The sequence below is a fragment of the Petaurus breviceps genome, unplaced genomic scaffold (genome assembly GCF_028583685.1).
Source record: "Petaurus breviceps papuanus isolate PSGF00001 unplaced genomic scaffold, PetGlider_PUasm1.0 37, whole genome shotgun sequence".
Lineage (NCBI taxonomy): Eukaryota > Metazoa > Chordata > Mammalia > Diprotodontia > Petauridae > Petaurus > Petaurus breviceps.
This window is the reverse complement of record NW_027186296.1, coordinates 44,656,485-44,676,981: the sequence shown is the minus strand read 5'-3', so window position 1 is coordinate 44,676,981 and position 20,497 is coordinate 44,656,485. Positions and strand designations below refer to the sequence as shown.

At 37.4% G+C, this 20,497-nt stretch overlaps 1 protein-coding gene across 6 annotated transcripts in view; it reads right to left on the bottom strand.

Annotated features, from left to right (window-relative positions):
- Positions 1 to 20,497, bottom strand: part of RORA (RAR related orphan receptor A) — an 892,807-nt gene that overhangs the window by 36,019 nt on the left and 836,291 nt on the right. For all 6 annotated transcript variants that reach the window (XM_069098388.1, XM_069098387.1, XM_069098391.1 and 3 more), the window contains one exon: positions 6,745 to 6,830. In XM_069098388.1, coding sequence (XP_068954489.1) covers positions 6,745 to 6,830 — 86 coding nt within the window. The remainder of the gene's footprint in view (positions 1 to 6,744; positions 6,831 to 20,497) is intronic.

The following is a 20,497-nucleotide window of genomic DNA, read 5'->3' as shown; positions in this document are numbered from 1 at the left end:
ATCATCATCATCATCATCATCATCATCATCATCATCATCATCATCATATTGCTTGGTAATTGTTTTCTTCTAGGTAAATGACACCAGGCAATTTATACATTCTCTCTTTCTGAAAAGGAGTGTATTCTTTCATTACAAAGTTATTTTACGTATAAGAGAAGAAAAGTATCAACTCTTTCTTTTAAGGCAAAGAGTGTCTTAGACTAATACAGAGTCTTGCTTACAGTAGATATTAAATAGATATTTATGGAGTAAAAGAAGAATCTATTCCTAAGTCTTTAGGAGGAAAGTAAGAATGATGACCTGATTGTGAAACCCCAATGCTGTGATTAATTGGGCCTTGCAGAACTAAAAAATGTAACACTACATAAATTAAAGGAAAATCTAAATGTCCTTTTTTTCCCTAGATAAATTTCTCTCTTTCAATTGAGAAGCATTCCTAGTATTTATCAGTGTCTATGTTTTCAAAAGAAATACAGTAACACTAAAATTGTTCTTTTAAAAGATTTTCAGTCAATGCAAAAAATTAATCCTCTTGGATCTAAAGACCTATTTTCTTATATTAAATGCATTCACAATTCACTGTTTTATTTCTGATTTGGAAGTAAAATGAAAAGACTCTTAGTGTAGCATCTTTCCTCTGGCCCACACAATCCATAGCTTACCTCTGCTCACTTATACCAGGGGTCTGGTTATGTTCTACCCCTTTCTTGTATAACATCTCACTAGCCTGGTTTCCATCAATGTTTCTCTAGAAGCTCTCAGCACAGGATGGCCTTCTCTCTATCGCTGTAATTATCCTGTATGACTAATATTTTAATACTTCAAGGATTTCCTTGATATGGTTACTCCCTACATTAATATGAATCAAAAGAGTTCTACAACTCAGTACTTAATGCTTGAGAATTGCTCTCTCAAATGGATCTATTTCAATGGTTCAGAAATTCCCTGCCACAATGCAGATTTCAACACATCTACACTTGCCCATACCATTATGACTCTTGTCCATATTTGCCCCTGGGGTGTTTAACCAATGCATAGGATTCTTTATCCTGATACTAGCAAGGGTACTAAGTGAGGACGCTGGCTGTCTACCTGTTATTCCTTGTTCTTGTCATATGACCAGCCCATTTTCTTTCTATCATGCATTTCTCTGATGATGTCTTTTACTCCTATTTTTTTTTTCAGAGTTCAGCTTACTCACACCCACAATGTGTTTTTCCATTGCCTTTTATGTGATACTCATTTTAAATTTCTCAAAAATGGCTGCCTTCTATTTCTCACTGTCATTCAACATCAAAAATGCAACATTAGTATTAAAAAAAGATGGATCTTTGCTTTCACAGGAAGCTTGGGGTCAATAAAGGAGCTTTGTAATTTCCCAAAAGTAATTTGGTATAGTCTTCTCTTCCTATTCAACTCTGAGGCCAGTAACTCATTGTTTCTCTGAACTGTCTGTGAATCACTATGGCCAAAACTTCATCACCTTATAGTCAGTCTTTTGATGAGCATCTGATTTTGGCTAGGTTAAATTACTGAACTCCCACTGGACGAGAATCCAAAAGTCTATCAACATTAGGGGTAAAATTCTAGGTTTGGAGATTGTTTGCAAAAAGCAATAAAGAACATCATGAAAATAGGAGCGATTACCCTGGAAGAAAGAAGATAGTCAAGGATAAAGTTTATTGGGAACATCATATCGAAAAGAAGGGAGATGGAAGGAGTAAGAGAGAGTAGAGAGAATAGTGAGAATGCAATCATAGAAGCCAAAGGAAGAAAGGACATCTAAGAGAGGTGGGTTATCAGGAAAAAATACTGCACAGAAGTCAAGGAGGACTGAAAATAAATCCACTAGACTTGGGGATAGGAAGTTCATGAGTAACCTTGCAGAAGGCAGCTTCCGGAGAGTTGTAGGGATAGGTGTTAGATTATAAGGGGATGATATAGAAAGGATGAATGAAAACTAACTGGTCTTTCTGTAAGTTTCTATAAGTAATAGTGATAGCTTTATCTATATTTTCACATATTTCTTGATATTTCTGTGTTCCTACCTATATGTATTTCTGGACTTATTATTGGTACAAGGAACTCCCAGTGAAGAAATGCATTCTTACCACATAGACTTAAAATTTACAGTTTTAGTTGCCTGGAAATGAGATTAAGTGACTTGCCCTGAGTCACAAAGCCAGTATGCTTCAGAGATAGGACGTCAACCTAGATCATCCTGAGACCAAAGAAGGCTCTTTACTAGGTTATGGGGCAGCTGGGTGGTGCAGTAGATAGACCACTGGCTCTGGAGTCAGGAGGACCTGAGTTCAAATACATCCCCAGATACTTATTAGCTGTGTGACTCTGGGCAAGTCACTTAATCCTGATTGCCTTTCAAAAAAATCACTAGGCCATACTGCCTCTTATTATAATATTTTTAAAAATTACATTACGGCCATCTTTATTATTAGTATGTTTTTATATACAATTGGAACATAAGCTTTCATAGAATGATGACTGCATCCTATGTGTCTTTTCATTTCCCACAGGACTTTGCACACAGTGAAGGGTCAATGGTTTGACTGATTTCATACAGCAATATTTTAAATGATCAAATTTCACTTAAACATGGACTTGAGGGCAAATAGGATGGTCGTCAGGAGCTAAGATACCAAGGAAAGAGCAGCATCAGGCAAAGAAGCAAGGGTTACATTTGAACAATGGAGTAGAATACATCCCCAAAGTACTGCCACACTTAGTGTTTGCATGTAACTCCTATGCAAATATAATTATAATAAAATGTAAAATGATTTTTTTGTTTTTCAAGAAACAAATCCAAACCATGAATAGGCTCTCTAATTCCCATAGCTTCTTAAGGCAGTATTTAAAGCAGGAAAAGTTAAAAAAAAAAGGCTAGCTCATACAAAATAAGAATTTTATATACTTTTTTCCCCATTAGATATATACTTAGAAATTTTCAAGGATATTTTATTCTATTACATGGAATAGTTATTTACTTCTAAATCTATTATACAGATTTAGATAGGATGAAAGGAAGGGGGGATGATTATTTATTATGTACCTACTATATGTCAGGTACTTTACAAATACTGTTTCATATGATCCGCACAACAACTGTGCTAGGTAGGTGCTCTTATCTCCATTTTATAGTTGAAGAGCCTGAGGCAAACAGAAGTTAAGGGACTTGCCCAGGGTCACACAGCAAATAAGTATCTGAGGTCACATTTGAACTCAGATTTTTCTGACTTTAGATCTGGTGCTCTGTCTACTGTGGTTGTGGAGGATCTAAAAGCTAGGCAAAGGAAATTACAAGTTATCCTATTTAAAATAGAGAGTCACTTGAGTGGGAATGACATAGATTTGTGTATTCTCAATTGTTTTATGAAGAAGGATGTATCAGAGAAAGGGGATACTAGGGGCAAGGAGACCAAGTAAGACGGCACTAACAAAAAAGGTGATGAGAGAATGAACCAAGGTGATGGTAAATGGAGAGGGATACTGTGTAGGCAGAATACAGATAGGACTAGAGGAAGAAGGAAGGATCACAGATGGTTTGAAAGTTTGAACCTGGGGGGCTGGGAAGATGGTGTATCACCAATAGAAATAGGTGAGTTGATAGAAGGGATGGGGATTTTTTCTGGTGGATGGGGTAGATAAGGAGTTCAGTTTTGGACATTTTTAATTTGAGATGTTGGCAGAACATTCAGACAGAGAAAGTTAGAAGGCAACTGGAAATGGGGGACTGCTGCTCAGCATAGAGATGTATTGATAGGAGAGACATTTAGATAGAAGTGGTAATTAAAACAGTTGGAGAAGGGAAGAACATTAAAGAAGAGATTATAGAGAAGAGAGCAATGGACAGAGATTTAGGGGAATACCCATATTTTAGAATAGGATGAGAAAAATAAACTAGTGAAAGAGAAAGATGTCTGGCCAGAATAATAAGAAAAAAAAAGCCCAACACTATCATCTTAGAAGCCAAAGGAAGAGTTCACAGGAGTATGGGGTAGTCAGCAGTGTTAAATGCAGCAAAAAGTTGGTGGATGAAGACTGAGAAAAGGCCACTGAGAAAACATTTTATATGCAGAGATAGAGTTGAAAACCATTATTATATGGTTTCAGAGATCTGGAGGGGACCTTAGAAGTCAATAAATCCAATCTTCTCATTTTATAGACGAAGAAACTGAAGCACAAGAGTGACCTGCCCAAGGATCATACAATTATGAAATGAATTTTAGGTCTTCTTTTCTCCAAGTTCAGCACTCTATCCATTACTTTACAGAGGTGCCTCTCTGTGCCAGTCTTTTTTTTTAATGTTTCATTTTGCCTTTTTTTTTTTGGAGGGACATTGGAGTTAAGTAACTTGCCCAAGGTGACATGGCTATTGTTTGTGTGTGTGTGTGTGTGTGTGTGTGTGTGTGTGTGTTTAAGTGTCTGAGGCTGGATCCGAACTCAGGTCCTCCTGACTCTAGGGCCGGCTCTCTACTCACTGCGCCACCCAGCCACACCTCTGTGCCAGTCTTAAATGGATGAAGGATAAATGGATGGTGGATGATAGCTTTATTGTACAGCAGCATCACAGAGGAGGGATTTTTTTCTCTCCAAGTATAAAGGAAAGAGCACGTCTATTGGTGATAGAAAAGGAGTAAGCAGAATAGGAACTCAAGATGAAGGAGAGTGGGAATGTTTAATGGAGCAAGTTTTCCCTTCATTAACTGACAGCTGACTGTTAGAAATGTCTGGACACATCATATAAAAGTAGATTTTTCTGGTTTTTCTTTGATAATTATTTTAACTTTCTTTTAATTTACATACCTATTAAGAATTATAACAACTCAAAAATCTTCACATTTATATAGGGCTCTAAGATTTACTAAGCACTTTCTCCAGAGCCCTGTGAGATGAGAGGCATGCTAGGATGATGCTTTTTTTGTATGAAGGAACTGAGGCTCAGAAAGGTTATGTGTCTTGCTGTGGTCAAGCAGGTCTCTTGGGTCTATGTCCAGCACCTTTCACAATTATTTTTCTAGTCTTCAGGTTTTTGGGAGAGATGCAAAAATCCATGCTTAGAACCAGTGTCGATGTCTTGCAGACCCCAAACAACATTTTTGTGATATGAAGCCTGGAGATATTCTTTCCCACAGTGAGGAAAAGAGGCACAACTGCTTTCAATTTTAACTAATCCAGAACAAATGAGTGATCTAAAGCCTACTCCTGCATATGCAGCTATTTCAAAGCCCTTTTTGAATCCCAAAGTACAAACTTGTCAAAAAATCCATTTCTGTTAGAAACGCTACTAGGCACTGTAGAGAAAGTTCAACAGGTGAACTTCACTAAAGAATGTAACACTTATCTACATTTTCTGCAATCCATTCACCATTATAAAGCACAAATACAAAAACAATAAAAACTATAATTACAGAGTGAGATAGAACACTGGGAGGACCTTCTGGATAATTCAGCCCAAAGGGACATTTTCACCTAAGTGATCTTAATTTTGTCTTGGCAGATGAATCTATACACTTTCTCATGACAAAAACAGTGATAATGACAGCATACATCTATATATCAGTTTAAGTTTACACAGTGCTTTCTTTACGACCAGCTATGTAGGAAGTAGTGGGGGTAATATTATTTCCATTCTACAGATAAGGAAACTAAACCTCAGAGAGTTGAAGTGACTTGTTCACACTCACAAAGTCAGGATTCAAATCTGACAGCACAAAGACCAGGGCCAGAGAAAATCCAATATGTTTTTCTGTTTCACTTAGCCTCTGTTCTATCTGAATTCTCAGGGTCTTATGTTTCAGTTTTAAATGGAAAGCCACCTTGGATCTCCTTAGAAGTAGACTGATTTGTAAGCTTATCACAGGACTACAGATTTAGAGCAAGATCTTAGAGCACATCTAATCCAATCTGGTCATTATACAGATGAAAAAAGGAAGGCCCAGAGAGGTTAAGCCACAACATAAGTAGTAAATTGAAGAGACATGTCCTCTGAGTCTAAATCTAAGAACTTTTCCCACCGTACTATGCTGTTTCTCTTGAATAAATGAATTACCAGTGCAGATAACCGATGAAATAATATTAATAATTATGAAATATGTTACAATAATATTAATAATTATGAAATAATTTTTAAAATAACTGAGAAGTAAAAAGTTTGGGGCTTGAATCTTCTGGATTCTCTACTCCAGATTTCCCACTTAGGGAAATAGTGTACCTACTTCCTTGGAGTCCAATAGAGAACTTATCCCTTAAGTAAAGTTCTGTGTAAATATCAGCTGTTACCTTGGCCAGTTCAGCCTGTATGACAGCATGCAGGCAATTATATACCAACCCAGATCTGATTAGACTTTCCCATAAAATGAGAATCAAAGAACATATCAAAGTTAACTTAAGTGACTTCCTTACTGAAAGGTATAAATAATGAGACTGAATCATTCTAATCCATTGAGGCTGTCCCCTCTTCCCAATTAAATGTTATAAATAACAAACAAATAGCTTCCTCTAGCTTCTTTTTATAGAAGCTTAGTGTGTGTGTGTGTGTTTGTACACATATACATGTACACAAACCATGGTTGTAATTTAACACCAAACTGAAACATCTTTTCACCATGTAGTATCAAATCTGATCCTTCAACATTCCAGGAAGCTGAATTTACAGAAACTGTGAGAGTAAATAATGCATTTTATTTTTTTTAATAAGGCAGAAACAAAAAAGGGGGGGCTTACCTTGCAGCCTTCACATGTAATGACACCATAATGGATTCCTGATGATTTGTCTCCACAGATCTTGCATGGAATAATTTCAATTTGAGCTGCAACAGAAGCACGCAACCAGTTAATTACATTTTCTTTTAAACACCTTATAAAAGCGTTCCCTGATCAGCATTTGTATAGTGAAAACTAATAACCTGCTAAACATTATACTGCATTAACTATTCATTGCTGAACTGTGAGGGTCCCCCTAGAGCCTTGGACTAAATTATGGCTGCTTGTTATATAATAGCTTTCGGGTTATTAAAATGGGTCATTTGAGAAGGTGTTTAAGAACCCACAAGAAGGCTAGAATCAGCATTTCAAAGCCTTAAAGAACTGGAGAGTTCGCATTTTAGGCCTCAGAGCTAAACAGATACTAAAATGTTTCCTCCAATCTCATTCCCCCACCATTATTTTTAAAAGGTCATAAATCTGTCTTGGCTGAGAGTCACATTTATGCAGTTAGAGGAAAATACATTTCACAAAAGTCATGTCGGCTTAGGAAATGTTATAAACCAATTCAGATGATTAATAAGATACATATGACTGAGTTAAGAATTCCCCAATTCATTTTTTCTTCTGATTTAAAAAAAAAAAGTTGCCGTGTTAAATGTTAATCCATTTATGTGGATGGATTAACTGCTATATTTCAGCTAGACAGTTTTCTGTATGTTTTTAATAATGATGAATACTGACAAGTAGAATGTTTAGCTACTAGGTCATTTAAATGAGGAACCAATTCTCTAGCTTGGTGTTCATAGATTCCTGCCAAGTGACTAAAGATGTCCCTCACTTGAAGATTAATCAAGTAATTAATAAATACTATGCCAAAGTACTTAGAACAAGGTTCTAAGTACCTTTCTTAAGCAAAACAGGATATACAATATGCCTTTTAAAAAAGTACATAACTAAAGAAAAAGAAATAATCCAAGAAATGTAATAATTAGCTCCAAAGATTTTCTCAGATCACACACAAAATGGAAATAATATATAAAGAAATGTATAAAAAACATTAGTGAATCATATAGACATGCACTAAACTTAATCCATGGTTTTAAATATCAAATGCTATATCTGCAACGACAGTATATTTACAAATATCCCACATTTCCTTCCACACACACACACAAACACACACCATCTACAATGTCTTTTCATAGCCATTTAGTATATACTAGTGTGCACTTACATAGTTCTTTGCATATTTTTGTTATCTTATTTGTTTCTCACAACAACCCTATGAGGTAGATGGTACAAACATCATCTTTATTTTATAGGGGAAGGGGAGGGAAGGGAAGAACCATTTAAAAAGCATCTACTATTTGCCAAATGGTAAGCAGTTTAAGAATATCACACTTGATCCCTCCATCAACCCTGGGAGATAGATGCTATCATTACTCCCATTTTATAGTTGAGGAAATGGAGGCAAACAGAGTTTATGTGATTTGCCCAGGGTCACACAGGTAGTGAGGGTATGAGGCTGGATTTGAACTCGGGTCTCCCTGACTTCGGGTCTAGCACTCTATCCATTGTACCACTTAGATACCTCAAGAAGAAAATAGAAACTACCAGGTAGTACAGCGAGTAAGAGCACCGGCCCCAGTGTCAGGATGACCTGGGGATTGAATCCTGGCTCAGACACTTAGCACCCACCCAGAAACACCTGGCTGTGTAACCTTGAGCAAGTTACTTAACCCCGATTGCTTAAATAAAAAAAAGAAAAGAAAACAGAAACCAGATTCTACTTTAAGACTTTCTCTCCAGGTCACATGAGCCTACTTGAACTAAGGTGCCCATGCTTATCTTCACTGTGACCTAACTATTCATGTGAAAGAACTAAAACCATCTGCATATGATTTTGTGCTGATGCCACCTAGCACTGGTACATGGCAAAGCTTCTTAAATCAGATCCACAATCACCCAAGAGTTGAACAAGCAACACAGAAAAAAACCAAGAAGATGAAGAATGACTATCATTTGCACTTTTTATGGAGTTGGATTGACAGCCTATTGGACTGGTTCCTTAGTCTGCATATCTCTGACAAATGCTGCAGATGGACAATGCATACTTCCTTCTTATCCCTAACCCATAAAATCTCTTCAAGATTTAGCTCGGGCACTCTCTTCTTCAGGAAGTCTTTCTTGAATGCACTCCTCCTAACTGTTAGCACCCTTCTTCCCACAGTACCTTGGATCGGGAGCTACTTTGTAGAAATTTGCACTTATTCACTTTTTATTTAAACTACCTATATTTTTGATACATTTGTCTTATCTCTCCCATTAGAATGTGAGACCATTTCATTCTCTGTACTTGTATCCAGAGACTCTAGCACACAGTAGGTACCTTATAAATACCTGATTATCAAAGAGGTTGGCAAAGCATCTCATATTACTTTTATAGAAAAGATGAAAAAGTATGGGTGAGACACTGGTACAATCAGATGGATTTGGAACTATTTGAAGGTCTATTTAGTCTACTGAAATGCTTTAGTCTACTGAAATCTTTGTAGCTCTTGTCTCTGTTACTAATGGTTTGATGACAACTTGGAAGGAGGTCTCTAAGGGAATGAGCCAGGGATCTGTGCTTCATCCTGTTTTTTTAAATATTAATGATTTAGATAAAGTACTGCTTAAACTAGATAAAAAGGTAATTGGGAAATATTCAACAAAATAAATAAAAATACAAAAGAACATAGATAAGTCAATATGTGGCCTCTATGAGTCCTTATGTAGGTTTAGCGGCACCAGTTCTATTTGAGTTTGACACCACTGAGGGCAGCAGGTGGAACAGAGGATGGAGTGCTAGGCCTGGAGTCAGGACGACTCATCTTCATGAGTTCAAATCCAGTCTCGGACACTTCCTAGCTGTGTGACCCTGGGCAAGTCGCTTAACCCTGTTTGCTTCAGTTTCCTCATCTGTAAAATGAGCTAGAGAAGGAAATTGCAGACCATTCCAGCATCTTTGCCCTTGAAAACCCCAAACAGGGTCATGAATTGGTGGACATGACTAAAACAAATTAACAACAGCAGCAGCAATCAACACAACTGATCTGGATAAAGGCATAGATGATAGGCTTTTCAAATTTTCAGATCACACAAAGCTAGGGGGAGAGCTAATATACCAGGTAACAGAGACAAGAGCTACAAAGATTTCAGTAGACTAAAGCTTTAGGTTAAATCTAGTGGATGATATTTAATAGGAAAGTGTCAGGCACTGTATAAGTATTTTATAAATATTATCACATTTGATCTCAGAACAACCCTGGGAGGTAGATGTCATTACAATACTTATTTTACACTTGAGGAAATTGAGGCAGACAGATGTTTAGTGACTTACCCAGGGTCACACAGGTAGTAAGTGTCTAAGGCTGGATTTGACTCCACACCTAGCACTCTAACCACTGTGTCACTTAAGGATAAATCTTTAAAAGTCTGCTACTGGATGTAAAACAAAAAAGATGACTTCACATGTACAAGATAAGGCAGGTGTGGTTAGATAGCAGTTTGAAATATTCTTTTCCTGAGCTCTAATCCCATATGTCCAAATGTTTGTAGGACATTGTCACCTGGATATCCACAAGGTATTTCAAACTCATCTTGTACCCAATGGAACTCATCTATTTCCTGAAGCCTACCTCACCATCTTATTTCTGTTGAGGCACCAATATTCTTTTAGACATACAGATTTACAAATTAAGAGTCCTCTTCAACTCTTACTTCTCACTCAACACCCCATATCAATTGTCATCAATTGGCAAACTCTGTCGATATTCCCTCCAAAATATTTCTTGTATCCATTTATTTCTCTCTACTTTCACAGCCATGACCCTAACTCAAAATTTCATTCCCTCACTCCTGCAATATTCCAACAGTCTCCTAAATGACTACCCTGCATGCAGCCTTTGCTCTTTATAATCTTTCTTCTACATAGCTGCCAAATCTGCAAACTTAAAGTACAGTCTGGACCATATTATTCCTCTGATTAAGAAACTTCAGTGGTTCCTCTAGGATTAAAATAAAATCACTCTGTCTTTTAAAGTCCTTCACAATATGGCTTCAAACCACTTATTCCCCAGGCTGATTTTATGTTATTCCTATCATGAACTCTTAAGTTCCTGCCAAACTGGACTCTTTGCTGTTTCTGGTACACACCATTCTATTACTTATCTCCTTGATTTTGCAATCAGGTTGTGTCCCCCATGCCTGGAATACTCACCTTCCTCACCTCTGTCTCTAGGAACCCTGAGTTCCTTTCAAAGCCCAGGACACGTGTACCTCCTATGGGAGGCATTTCCTAATTCCCTCAGTTCTTAGTGCCCTAACCCTGAAATTAATTTGTATTTCATTTATTTAGATTTCACATTTTTAAATAGGTATCCATGTTGTCTTCCCTCAAGAAGAATGTAAGCTCCTTGAGGACAGGGGCTATGCTGTCTTTGTAGTTCCAAGGCCCAAAACATATGAGGTCATTAATAAACGCTTGTTGAATTTTATTCAGTTACTGGTTTTAGTGCACCAGAAGCTCAGTATTAACCAACAGTGAGGGGTTACTGTCAGAAGAGCTAATGTGATTTGGGGTAGCATATGAGAAATAAAGCATCCAGAATAAGGAAGTCATACACAGAGTTCATCGGTCTTTATCTGGAATATAGTATTCAATTGTAAATGTCATCATTTAGGACATTTAAAAGCTGCAGAATGGTGACAGGGCAATCAGAATGGTGAAAAGCCTTGATTCCATGCCATATGATAATTGGTTGAAAGAACTGGGGATGTTTAGCCCATAGAAGAGGAAGCTGAGAGGGAAGACGGAGGGCAGGAGGCGAATGATAACTGTCTTCAAGTATTTGAAGAGATACCATGTGGAAGAGTGAGATTAGACACGTTCTGTTTGCCTACTAGAAGGCAAAATTAGGATCATGGATTAAAAGCGAGAAGGGAACTGAAAGGAAATCTAGTCTAATTCCCTCTTTCTGCAGATAAGGACACTGACGACCAGAGATGTTGAGTGGATTCCTGAATTGTTATATTCCATAGTACTGAAGGTCACACAGGTGTGGAGTGATGGAGGTAGAAGCTCCTCCAAGTGCAAACTCTCCTCACTGCCTCACACTGGATGGAATATGCAAACAAAATTAAACTTGGTGATAAACTTTCTAACAATGAGAGAACTATTCAGAATGGAACAAACTGCTTAGAGAAGAAGCAAGTTCCCCAGAAGGAAAGTCTTCAAGCAGAGAATGGAAAGCCAAAGATTGGATAAGTTACAGTAGGGAATTTTTTATTTGTTTGCTTGGTTTGGCCATGGATTGACTTAGATGGTCACTGAGATTCCTTCCAAATCTGAAATTCCATGATCCTGAGTGGGTTATATTATTAGATTGGAGTAAGAAAGGGCTGGGTTGCATTTGGGAAATTGTGCAGTGGGCTAAAAAATCTCAAGCTTCTCCCCAAACCAAAAAAAAATCCTCACCTTTAAATAGTAATGCTCATACAGCAATACTGCATGGCTGAAAGTCACAGAATATCACAATCTGTCAACAATAAAAACGGCAGGTGACTCAAAGCACAATGAAGAAACAGACAGTAGGCAAATATGGGCTATGGCATATTACCACTGAAAAATTACATGCAAGAGGTGACATTAATAATATCATCCAAAATGTTTGTGACTGGAAAAGCAATATGAATTCATAGTGATGCCATTTCTTTGCACATGGTGTAAATTCCATATACTGGATCATGCAACACAATGGGTTTATGGTTGCAATTAGCAAAACTTAAAATTGATACATTGTCTTTTTCTGTGCCAGCACTGAACTCTACTCTGAGTGCTCCAAAAGCATGTCTTTTTCTTTTTTGCTTTTCTTTTTTAGGGGGGAAGGCAAGGCAATTGGGGTAAAGTGACTTGCCTAAGGTCACATGGCTAGTTAAGTGTCACATTTGAATTCAGATCCTCCTGACTCCATGGCTGGTGCTCTATTCACTGCACCACCTAGCCACTCTGTATTAGTCTTTTTGATATCTGCAACTGACCACTTAAGTAACCTTCATTACTTATTTTCAGAATCATGAAATTGAACTTTTGAGTAGCATGTTGTAAATAGCAGAAGAGAGAGATTACTACACAAAACAAGAAACTGGTTACAGCTCTGAGGGGCAACATCTGTCAATGGTTACTTTAATTCTTTTATCCTAATGATTAAAAGAACCAGGTCTCCATTCCCCAGTTTCTGTGATTCTACTAATGTCTAATATCTAATGATAATCAGAAAATGGAAAAATTAGGTGACCTATTTCACCCCTCTGTAAAGGCTGCCTGAAGCCATAGCAAGTACATTTGTGGTCAACTCCATTCTCCCTGACATATGGAAAGTGATCACAGACCACTTAAGTCACATTTATGAAAATGGTGGGAACTGAGCTGGTCATGTGAGGAAGATGTGTAAAATATCTAAACGAGTTTAGAAGTATCTTTATCAGATTCAAAATAAGTTATTTCAGAACAATACAATTTGGCTCACAAGTGACTGATTATTGGAAATGCAGTGTTTGGGGCCTAAACACTTAAATAAAAGAACAAAAAGAAAATTAATTCGTTACCTATCTATGTATCTATTTATTTTTATCACTCATTTTTAATTAAAATTTTTATTTTTAAATGTTTCAACATTTTAATTTATAGTTTTGAGTTCCAAATTCTATCTTTCCCTCCTGCCCTCCCTCCCTGCCTTCCCTTTCCCCTCCCTGAGACAGCGATCAATCAGATATAGGTTATACAGTGCAATTATGTAAAACACTTCCCTATCAGTCATTTTCTACAAGAAGGCTTGAATAAAAGAAAAAAAGATGAAAGAAAGTGAAAATAGCATTCTTCAGTCTATATTTAGTTAATATTAGTTCTTTCTCTGGAGGTGCTTAGTATATTTAATCATTAGTCCTTTGGAATTGTCTTGGATCATTGTATTGCTGAGAACTGCTAAGTCATTCACATTTCATCAAACAATACTGTTGTGACTGTGTACAATGTTCTCCTGGTTCTGTTCACTTCACTTTGCATCAGTTAATCTAAGTCTTTCCAGGTTTTTCTGAAAAAATCCTGCTGGTCATTTCCTATAGCACAATAATATTCCATCATAATATACCACAACTTGTTTAGCCATTTCCCAATTGATGGGCATCCCTTTGATTTCTAATTCTTAGCTAGCACAAAAAGAGCTGCTATAAATATTTTTGTACAAATAGGTCCTTTCCCCTTTTTTTTGATGTCTTTTGGATATAGATATAGCAGTGGTATTGCTGGATCCAAGGGTATCCACAGTTTTACAGACCTTTGGGCATAATTCCAGATTGCTCTCCAGAATGATTGGATCAGTTCACAACTCCACCAACAATGCATTAATGTCCCACTTTTCCCACATGTCCTCCAACATTTATCATTTTCCTTTTTTGGTCATATTATCCAATCTGATAGGTGTGAGGTGGTACCTCAGAGTTCTTTTAACTTGTATTTTTCTGATCAATAATGATTTAGAGTATTTTTTAAGTGACTATAGATGGTTTTGATTTATCTGAAAATTGCCTGTTCATATCCTTTGACCATTTATCAACTGGGGAATGAGTTGCATTTTTATAAATTTGGCTCCGTTCTCTATATATGTGGGAAATGAGACCTTTATCAAAGATGCTTGTTGCAAAACTTCCCCTCCACTTTTCTGTTTTCCTTATAATTTTGGTCATATTGGTTTTGTTTATATAAACACTTTTTAATTTTATATAATCAAAATAATTGTCTTTTACATTTTTTAATGCTCTCTCTATATCTTCTTTGGTCCTCAATTCTTAACTTTTTCATGAATCTGACAGATAAATTATTCCATGCTCTCTTAAATTGCTTATGGTATCACCCTTTATATGTACATCATGTACCCATTTTGACCTTTACTTAGTATACTGTGTGAGATGTTGGTCTATGCTTAGTTTCTGGCACACTGTTTTTTTCAGTTTTCGTCAAATAATCAGTGTTTGTTCCAAAAGCTTGGATATTTGGGTTTATCATATACTAGATTTCTATGGACATTTACTATAATGTAATTTTGTACCTAATCTATTCCACAGATTTATCACTCTATTTTTTAGCCAATACCAGTTTGCTTTAATAATTACTGCTTTATAATACAATTTGAGATCTGGTAGAGCTAGACTATCTTTTTTTGCATTTTTTTCATCGATTCCCTTGATATATTTGGGCTTTTGTTCTTCCAGATGAATTTTGTTATTATTTTTCCTAGCTCTATGAAATAATTTTTGATAGGTTGTTGGTATGGCACTGAATAGATTAATTTAGGTAGAATTGTCATTTTTACTATATTGGCTCAGCCTACACATGAGCAATTAATATTTTCCCAATTGTTTAGATCTGACTTTATTTGTATGAAAAGTGTTTTATAGTTGTGTTCATATAGTTCCTGGGTTTGTCTTGGCAGGTAGGCTCTTAAGTATTTTATACTGTCTACAGTTATTTTAAATGGAATTTCTCTATCTTTTGCTGCTGGACCTTGTTGGTAATATATAGAAATGGTGATGACTTATGAAGGTTTTTTTTTTTTTTGTATCCTGCAACTTTGCTAAAGTTGTTAATTTCAAGTAGTTTTTTTTCAGTTAATTTTCAGGATTTTCTAAGTATAACCATATTATATGTAAAAAGTGATAGTTTTGTTTCCCCATTGCCTATTCAAATTCTTTTAATTTCTTTTTCTTCCATTATTGCTATAGCTACCATTTCTAGTACAATATTAAATAATAGAGGTGATAATGGGCATCCTTAATTCATCCCTGATTGTGCTGGAAAGGCTTCTGGCTTATCTCTATTGCAGATAATGCTTGCTGATGATATGATTTCTATTAGTTTTGTCATTGATATAGTCAATTATATTGATAGTTTTCCTAATATTAAACTAATTGTGCATTCCTGGTATAATACCACCTGGTCATAGTGTATGATCTTTGTGATATATTGCTGTCATCTCTTTGCTAGTATTTTATTTAAAATTTTTGCCTCAATATTCATTAAGGAAACTGGTCTATATTTTTCTTTCTCTGTTTTGGCTCTTCCTGGTTTGGTCATCAACACCATATTTGTGTCATAAAAGGAATTTGGTAGGACTCCTCATTTCTTTTGCCAATTTTTCTTCTACTTCTCTAATTGCTTTTTAAAATCCTTTTTAAGTTCTTCCAGGAATTCTTTTTGGGCCTAAGACCAAATTACATTTTTCTTTGAGGCTTCACATCTAGCCATTGTGACGGTCTTCTAAGTTTATGCCTTGATTCCTTCTATTACCATAGTAACTTTTTATAGTTAAGCTTTTGTTGTTGTCGTTTTTGCCCTTTTTTTTTTTTTTGCCTTTTTTGTGACTTGGCATTTTAATATGAGAGTCAGGCTCTGGTATTTCATTGTCCCAAGCCTTTTGTGCTGGGGCTCTGGGTCTTCTGCAGGCTTTCACTGGGCTTTGGGGCTTAGCTGCTTTCTTTCTCTGGAGGTTAGGCTTTTCAGCAGCTGGCCTGCTCCAAGGGTGGGGCCTTGTTGCTGTGTTGGTATGGTAACAGTCTTTCCAGTAGCTGGCCCTGTAGGAGGGATCTTGTAGCTATTTTGCCCCAGCAAGGGGGAGGGGGGGGCGCGCACTGCTGAGTTGCTATGGAAACAGGACTTTTCTCCTAGCAGGCCCTGTGAGAGTAATTTTGTTGCTGATTTGCCTAGGGGTGGGGTTCTGTGGCTGGGTTGCTATGGAAACAGGGTCCTTCTGCTGATAGGCCCCAGGGGCAGGGTCTCACGTTGGCCAGTCCTAGGGTGGGGCTTCCTATGGGTCATCAATGGAGTCAAGGCCTTGTTGGTGGTTTGCAGTGAGGTCACTAGGGTGGGGCCTTGCTGTATTGCACAGACCCATCACTTGCCTAGGGAGGTGGCTGATTTGCAGGAGGGTGGGGCTTAGCTGGTAGACTACTCCAGGTTTGGAGCCTTACTGCAGGCCCCCTGTGGTGAGGCTGGCTTCTATTACTATTGCTCTTAAACCTGCTTCCCCTCCTACCCAAGTGAGACAGACCTTTCCTACAGGGCTGGTAAGCTGCTTCCCTGTTCCTGGATCAATTCTGAGGTGGTTTTCTAGTTGTGTGGAGGGTAATTTAGGCGGGCTTTAAAGGATTCCTTCCTTACCCCACCATCTTGGCACCAGAAGTCTAGCATTTATTTTTTTTTTATTCTAAATTTTCTATCTCCCATTCATCCCTTCTCCAAACATTGAGAAGGCAAGCAATAGATATTATCCATTGTGAAATTATGCAAAACATATTTCCACGTTAGCTGTGTTGCAAAAAAAAGTCACGTTATTTTTCCATCTAGGTTGGTAGAGTTTAGGACGTTAAATCTGAAGTAGTTCCAGACTCTGGAAATTAAAAGACTTGCTTCTTTGGCCCAGGGGCATTCTCATTTTAGAAGTCACTGAGGAAGTGCATTTCCAGCATTGTAATAGGGATGTAGGTCTACCTTGTAGCAGCAGGAGTAGGTACACTGGGCTGAACTATCAAGGCCTTCTCTTCCCCCCCCCCCCCATCAATCTGTTATGTTTCTAACATCCTTCAGACTGGGCATGGCCTACACATTACCAGGATATCTTTCCTTGGACTGCTTTAGACCAAAGGATACTTGCTGCAATATCAATTCCCAGCAGTCTACACCCACATCTCTAAAAGCCGGGGCCATATGTCTAGGCACATATGCATTCATTTTTTTCTTTCAACAAAAAAAATGTATTTCACTCTGTAGGCAGTGGTGGCTACTCAATCAGTATTAACTATGACCGTAGTTCTATCTCTCTATATATATTTTTAGTATGGGAAACCAAGAAAACATTTGGAAGATTTTTCTAGAGCAACATGCACACAGGTCAAAAAGCATTTATTACATGACTACCATGGGCTAGGCACCATGCTAAATGCTGGAATAGAGCACACTGATAAGATTAAATAAATGGGAATAACTTGTTTACCATTTAACTCCTTGTCAGGAAAGTCAATTATTAAAGACATTGGTTTATAGGAAGAACTAAATTCTTCTTGTTCTGAAAAGAAAACTCTTTGACTAAATGCTAATTATACATGATTGATTACACATGCTGATACTTATAGATCATAACTGTGCTAAAAATATGCAACAAAAAACCAAAGGGTCTTTTGCTGATTCACTATCAGGTATTCCTTCTCATAATTCAAATGAATGAGTGGGGGGAATAAGCGATCAGTGCCACTGGCTCTTCTAATTCAAACTTTGGCACTGTCTTGGTTAGACAATTTAAACTAAAATATGCAACAAAAAACCAAAGGGTCTTTTGCTGATTCACTATCAGGTATTCCTTCTCATAATTCAAATGAATGAGTGGGGGGAATAAGCGATCAGTGCCACTGGCTCTTCTAATTCAAACTTTGGCACTGTCTTGGTTAGACAATTTAAACTTTCAGCTCAACACTAATACATACATACATATGTATGTACATATAATACTAATATAATGTAAATTGCATATCTGAGAGGCCTCAAAGTCAGGGAGACCTGGGTTCAAATATCATCTCTGAGATAGAGTAACTGGGTGACCCTGGGAAAATCACTTAACCTCTCAAAGCCTCAGGCAAATCACTAAAACTGCAAGGTGCAAAACAGTTGCTGATGTGCAATAGTAAAGAAAGTTCTGAGTTCTCTACACTAATGAAATCATGAGTCCAACTTGGGGGGGGGGTGGAGCCAAGATGCTGGAGGGGAGAAAGTACTGAGCCCTTCCAACTTTCCCTTTTAAATGACTTTAAAATAACTCCTCAAGTTGGATTCTGGAGTGGCAGAGGCAACAGGTTGGAGTGAGACATTCTTCCAGCCCAAGACAACTCAAAAAGTTCAGAAAAACAGATCTGTGACATGGGGATAGAGGTTGGCATAGATCCCATGTGGATGAAACACCAGTGGTGGGATGAGGTAGTGGCTACAGAGGCAGCAGCAGCTTTGAGAACTTCCAAGCAGAAGACAGTAAGAAAACCTGGCACCTGGTCAAAAAGAGATTACGGGGACCCATTAGCTAGCACTGGGTGCAGGGCCAGATGCTATTTGTCAGCTCCATTGCCTATACCCCCCTCTGGGTCATAGTTCAAGGGCAGGGCGGAGTAGGAGGAGTACTTTTGGTGGAGGCAGTGGAAGCCCTCAGGAACAGTATCACGTCTGACCCCAAGGGATCAGAGACTCCTAAGGAGCAGTATCAGTTGCAATCCCAAGGGATCAGGGGTCCTTTCTGGTTAAGAAGAGCAATGGCTACACTTCTCCCCAGATCACACTATCTTGGAATCACCAAAAACCTCTAAAACCCCAGAATCAGCTCTGAAAACAGTGCACAAAAAAGCCTGAAGCTTGAAACAGTGCCCTTCCACCCCATCTCAATCCACCCATGCCAGGAACATCTGAGTCCAACATTAACATAAAATTCCACATCAAGAAATAGGGTGGAAAAATGAGCAAATAACAAAAGAATCTGAGCATAAAAAGCTACTGTGGTGGCAGGGAGGGACACTACACAAACTCAGAAGAAGACAATGAAGTCAAAACAACTACAAGCAAAGCCTCAGAGAAAAATGCGAATTGGATACATGCCCAACAAGAATTCCTTGGAGAGCTAAAAAAGGCTTTTATAAATAAAATAAGAATGGTAGAAAAAAATTAGACAAAAATGAAAGCAAAGGAAGAAAATTACAAAAAGGATGATTAATAGCTTGGTATAAGAAGCATACAAAAAAAAAACCTGAAGAAAATAACACCTTTAAAAACAGAACTGGCCAAATGGAAAAAAAAAGGTACAAGGATTCACTGATGAAAATAACTCCTTAAAAAGCAGAATTGGTTAAATGGAAAAGAGAAACAAAAGCTCACTAAAGAAAATAATTCCTGAGGCGGCTAGGTGGTACAGTGAATAGAGCACCAGCCCTAGAGTCCGGAAGACCTGACTTCAAATCTGACCTCAGACACTTAACACTTACTATCGGTGTAACCTTGGGCAAATCACTTAACCCCAATTGCCCTGCCTTTCCCCCTCCAAAAAGCAAAAAACAAAAAAGAAAATAATTCCTTAAAAATAAGAATTGGCCAAGTAGAAGTTTATGACTCCACAAGACATAAAGAAACAATAAAATAAAAAAAAAAATCACTGGTTCAGAACATATATACCTCCCTCAAACACCCCCCCACCAAGTGATTTCATTAGTGCTATATTATATCACATTTATGTGAAGCTCTCTTCCAGAAGGAACAGCTCGATCAGTGCTCCCCTTTCATCACTTCAAATCTATTTTTCAGAACTTTAAAGAGAAAATTACTCTCTAGAGCTTACCTACTTTCCACCTAATCAGACATCAAATTCATGGTTAAATACAGTATACTGTATACACATACACACACAGAGCTTGCTAGGCTTCTAGGCCAAATGTTGTTTTCTCAAGCTAACTTCTTTTGACTGAACATATATTTCTTAATCCATATATTAATTTTTACAAAGGATTTAATTACACATTTTGTATGTACCAAGCCTCACAAACTCAGCCAGCTTCCCTTTCAAAGGCAAGAGATTTCTGTCAGACAACACCACTATCAATGCTCATAAGTATATTGATTAAATTAGGTCTCATTCATATTCAACACAGC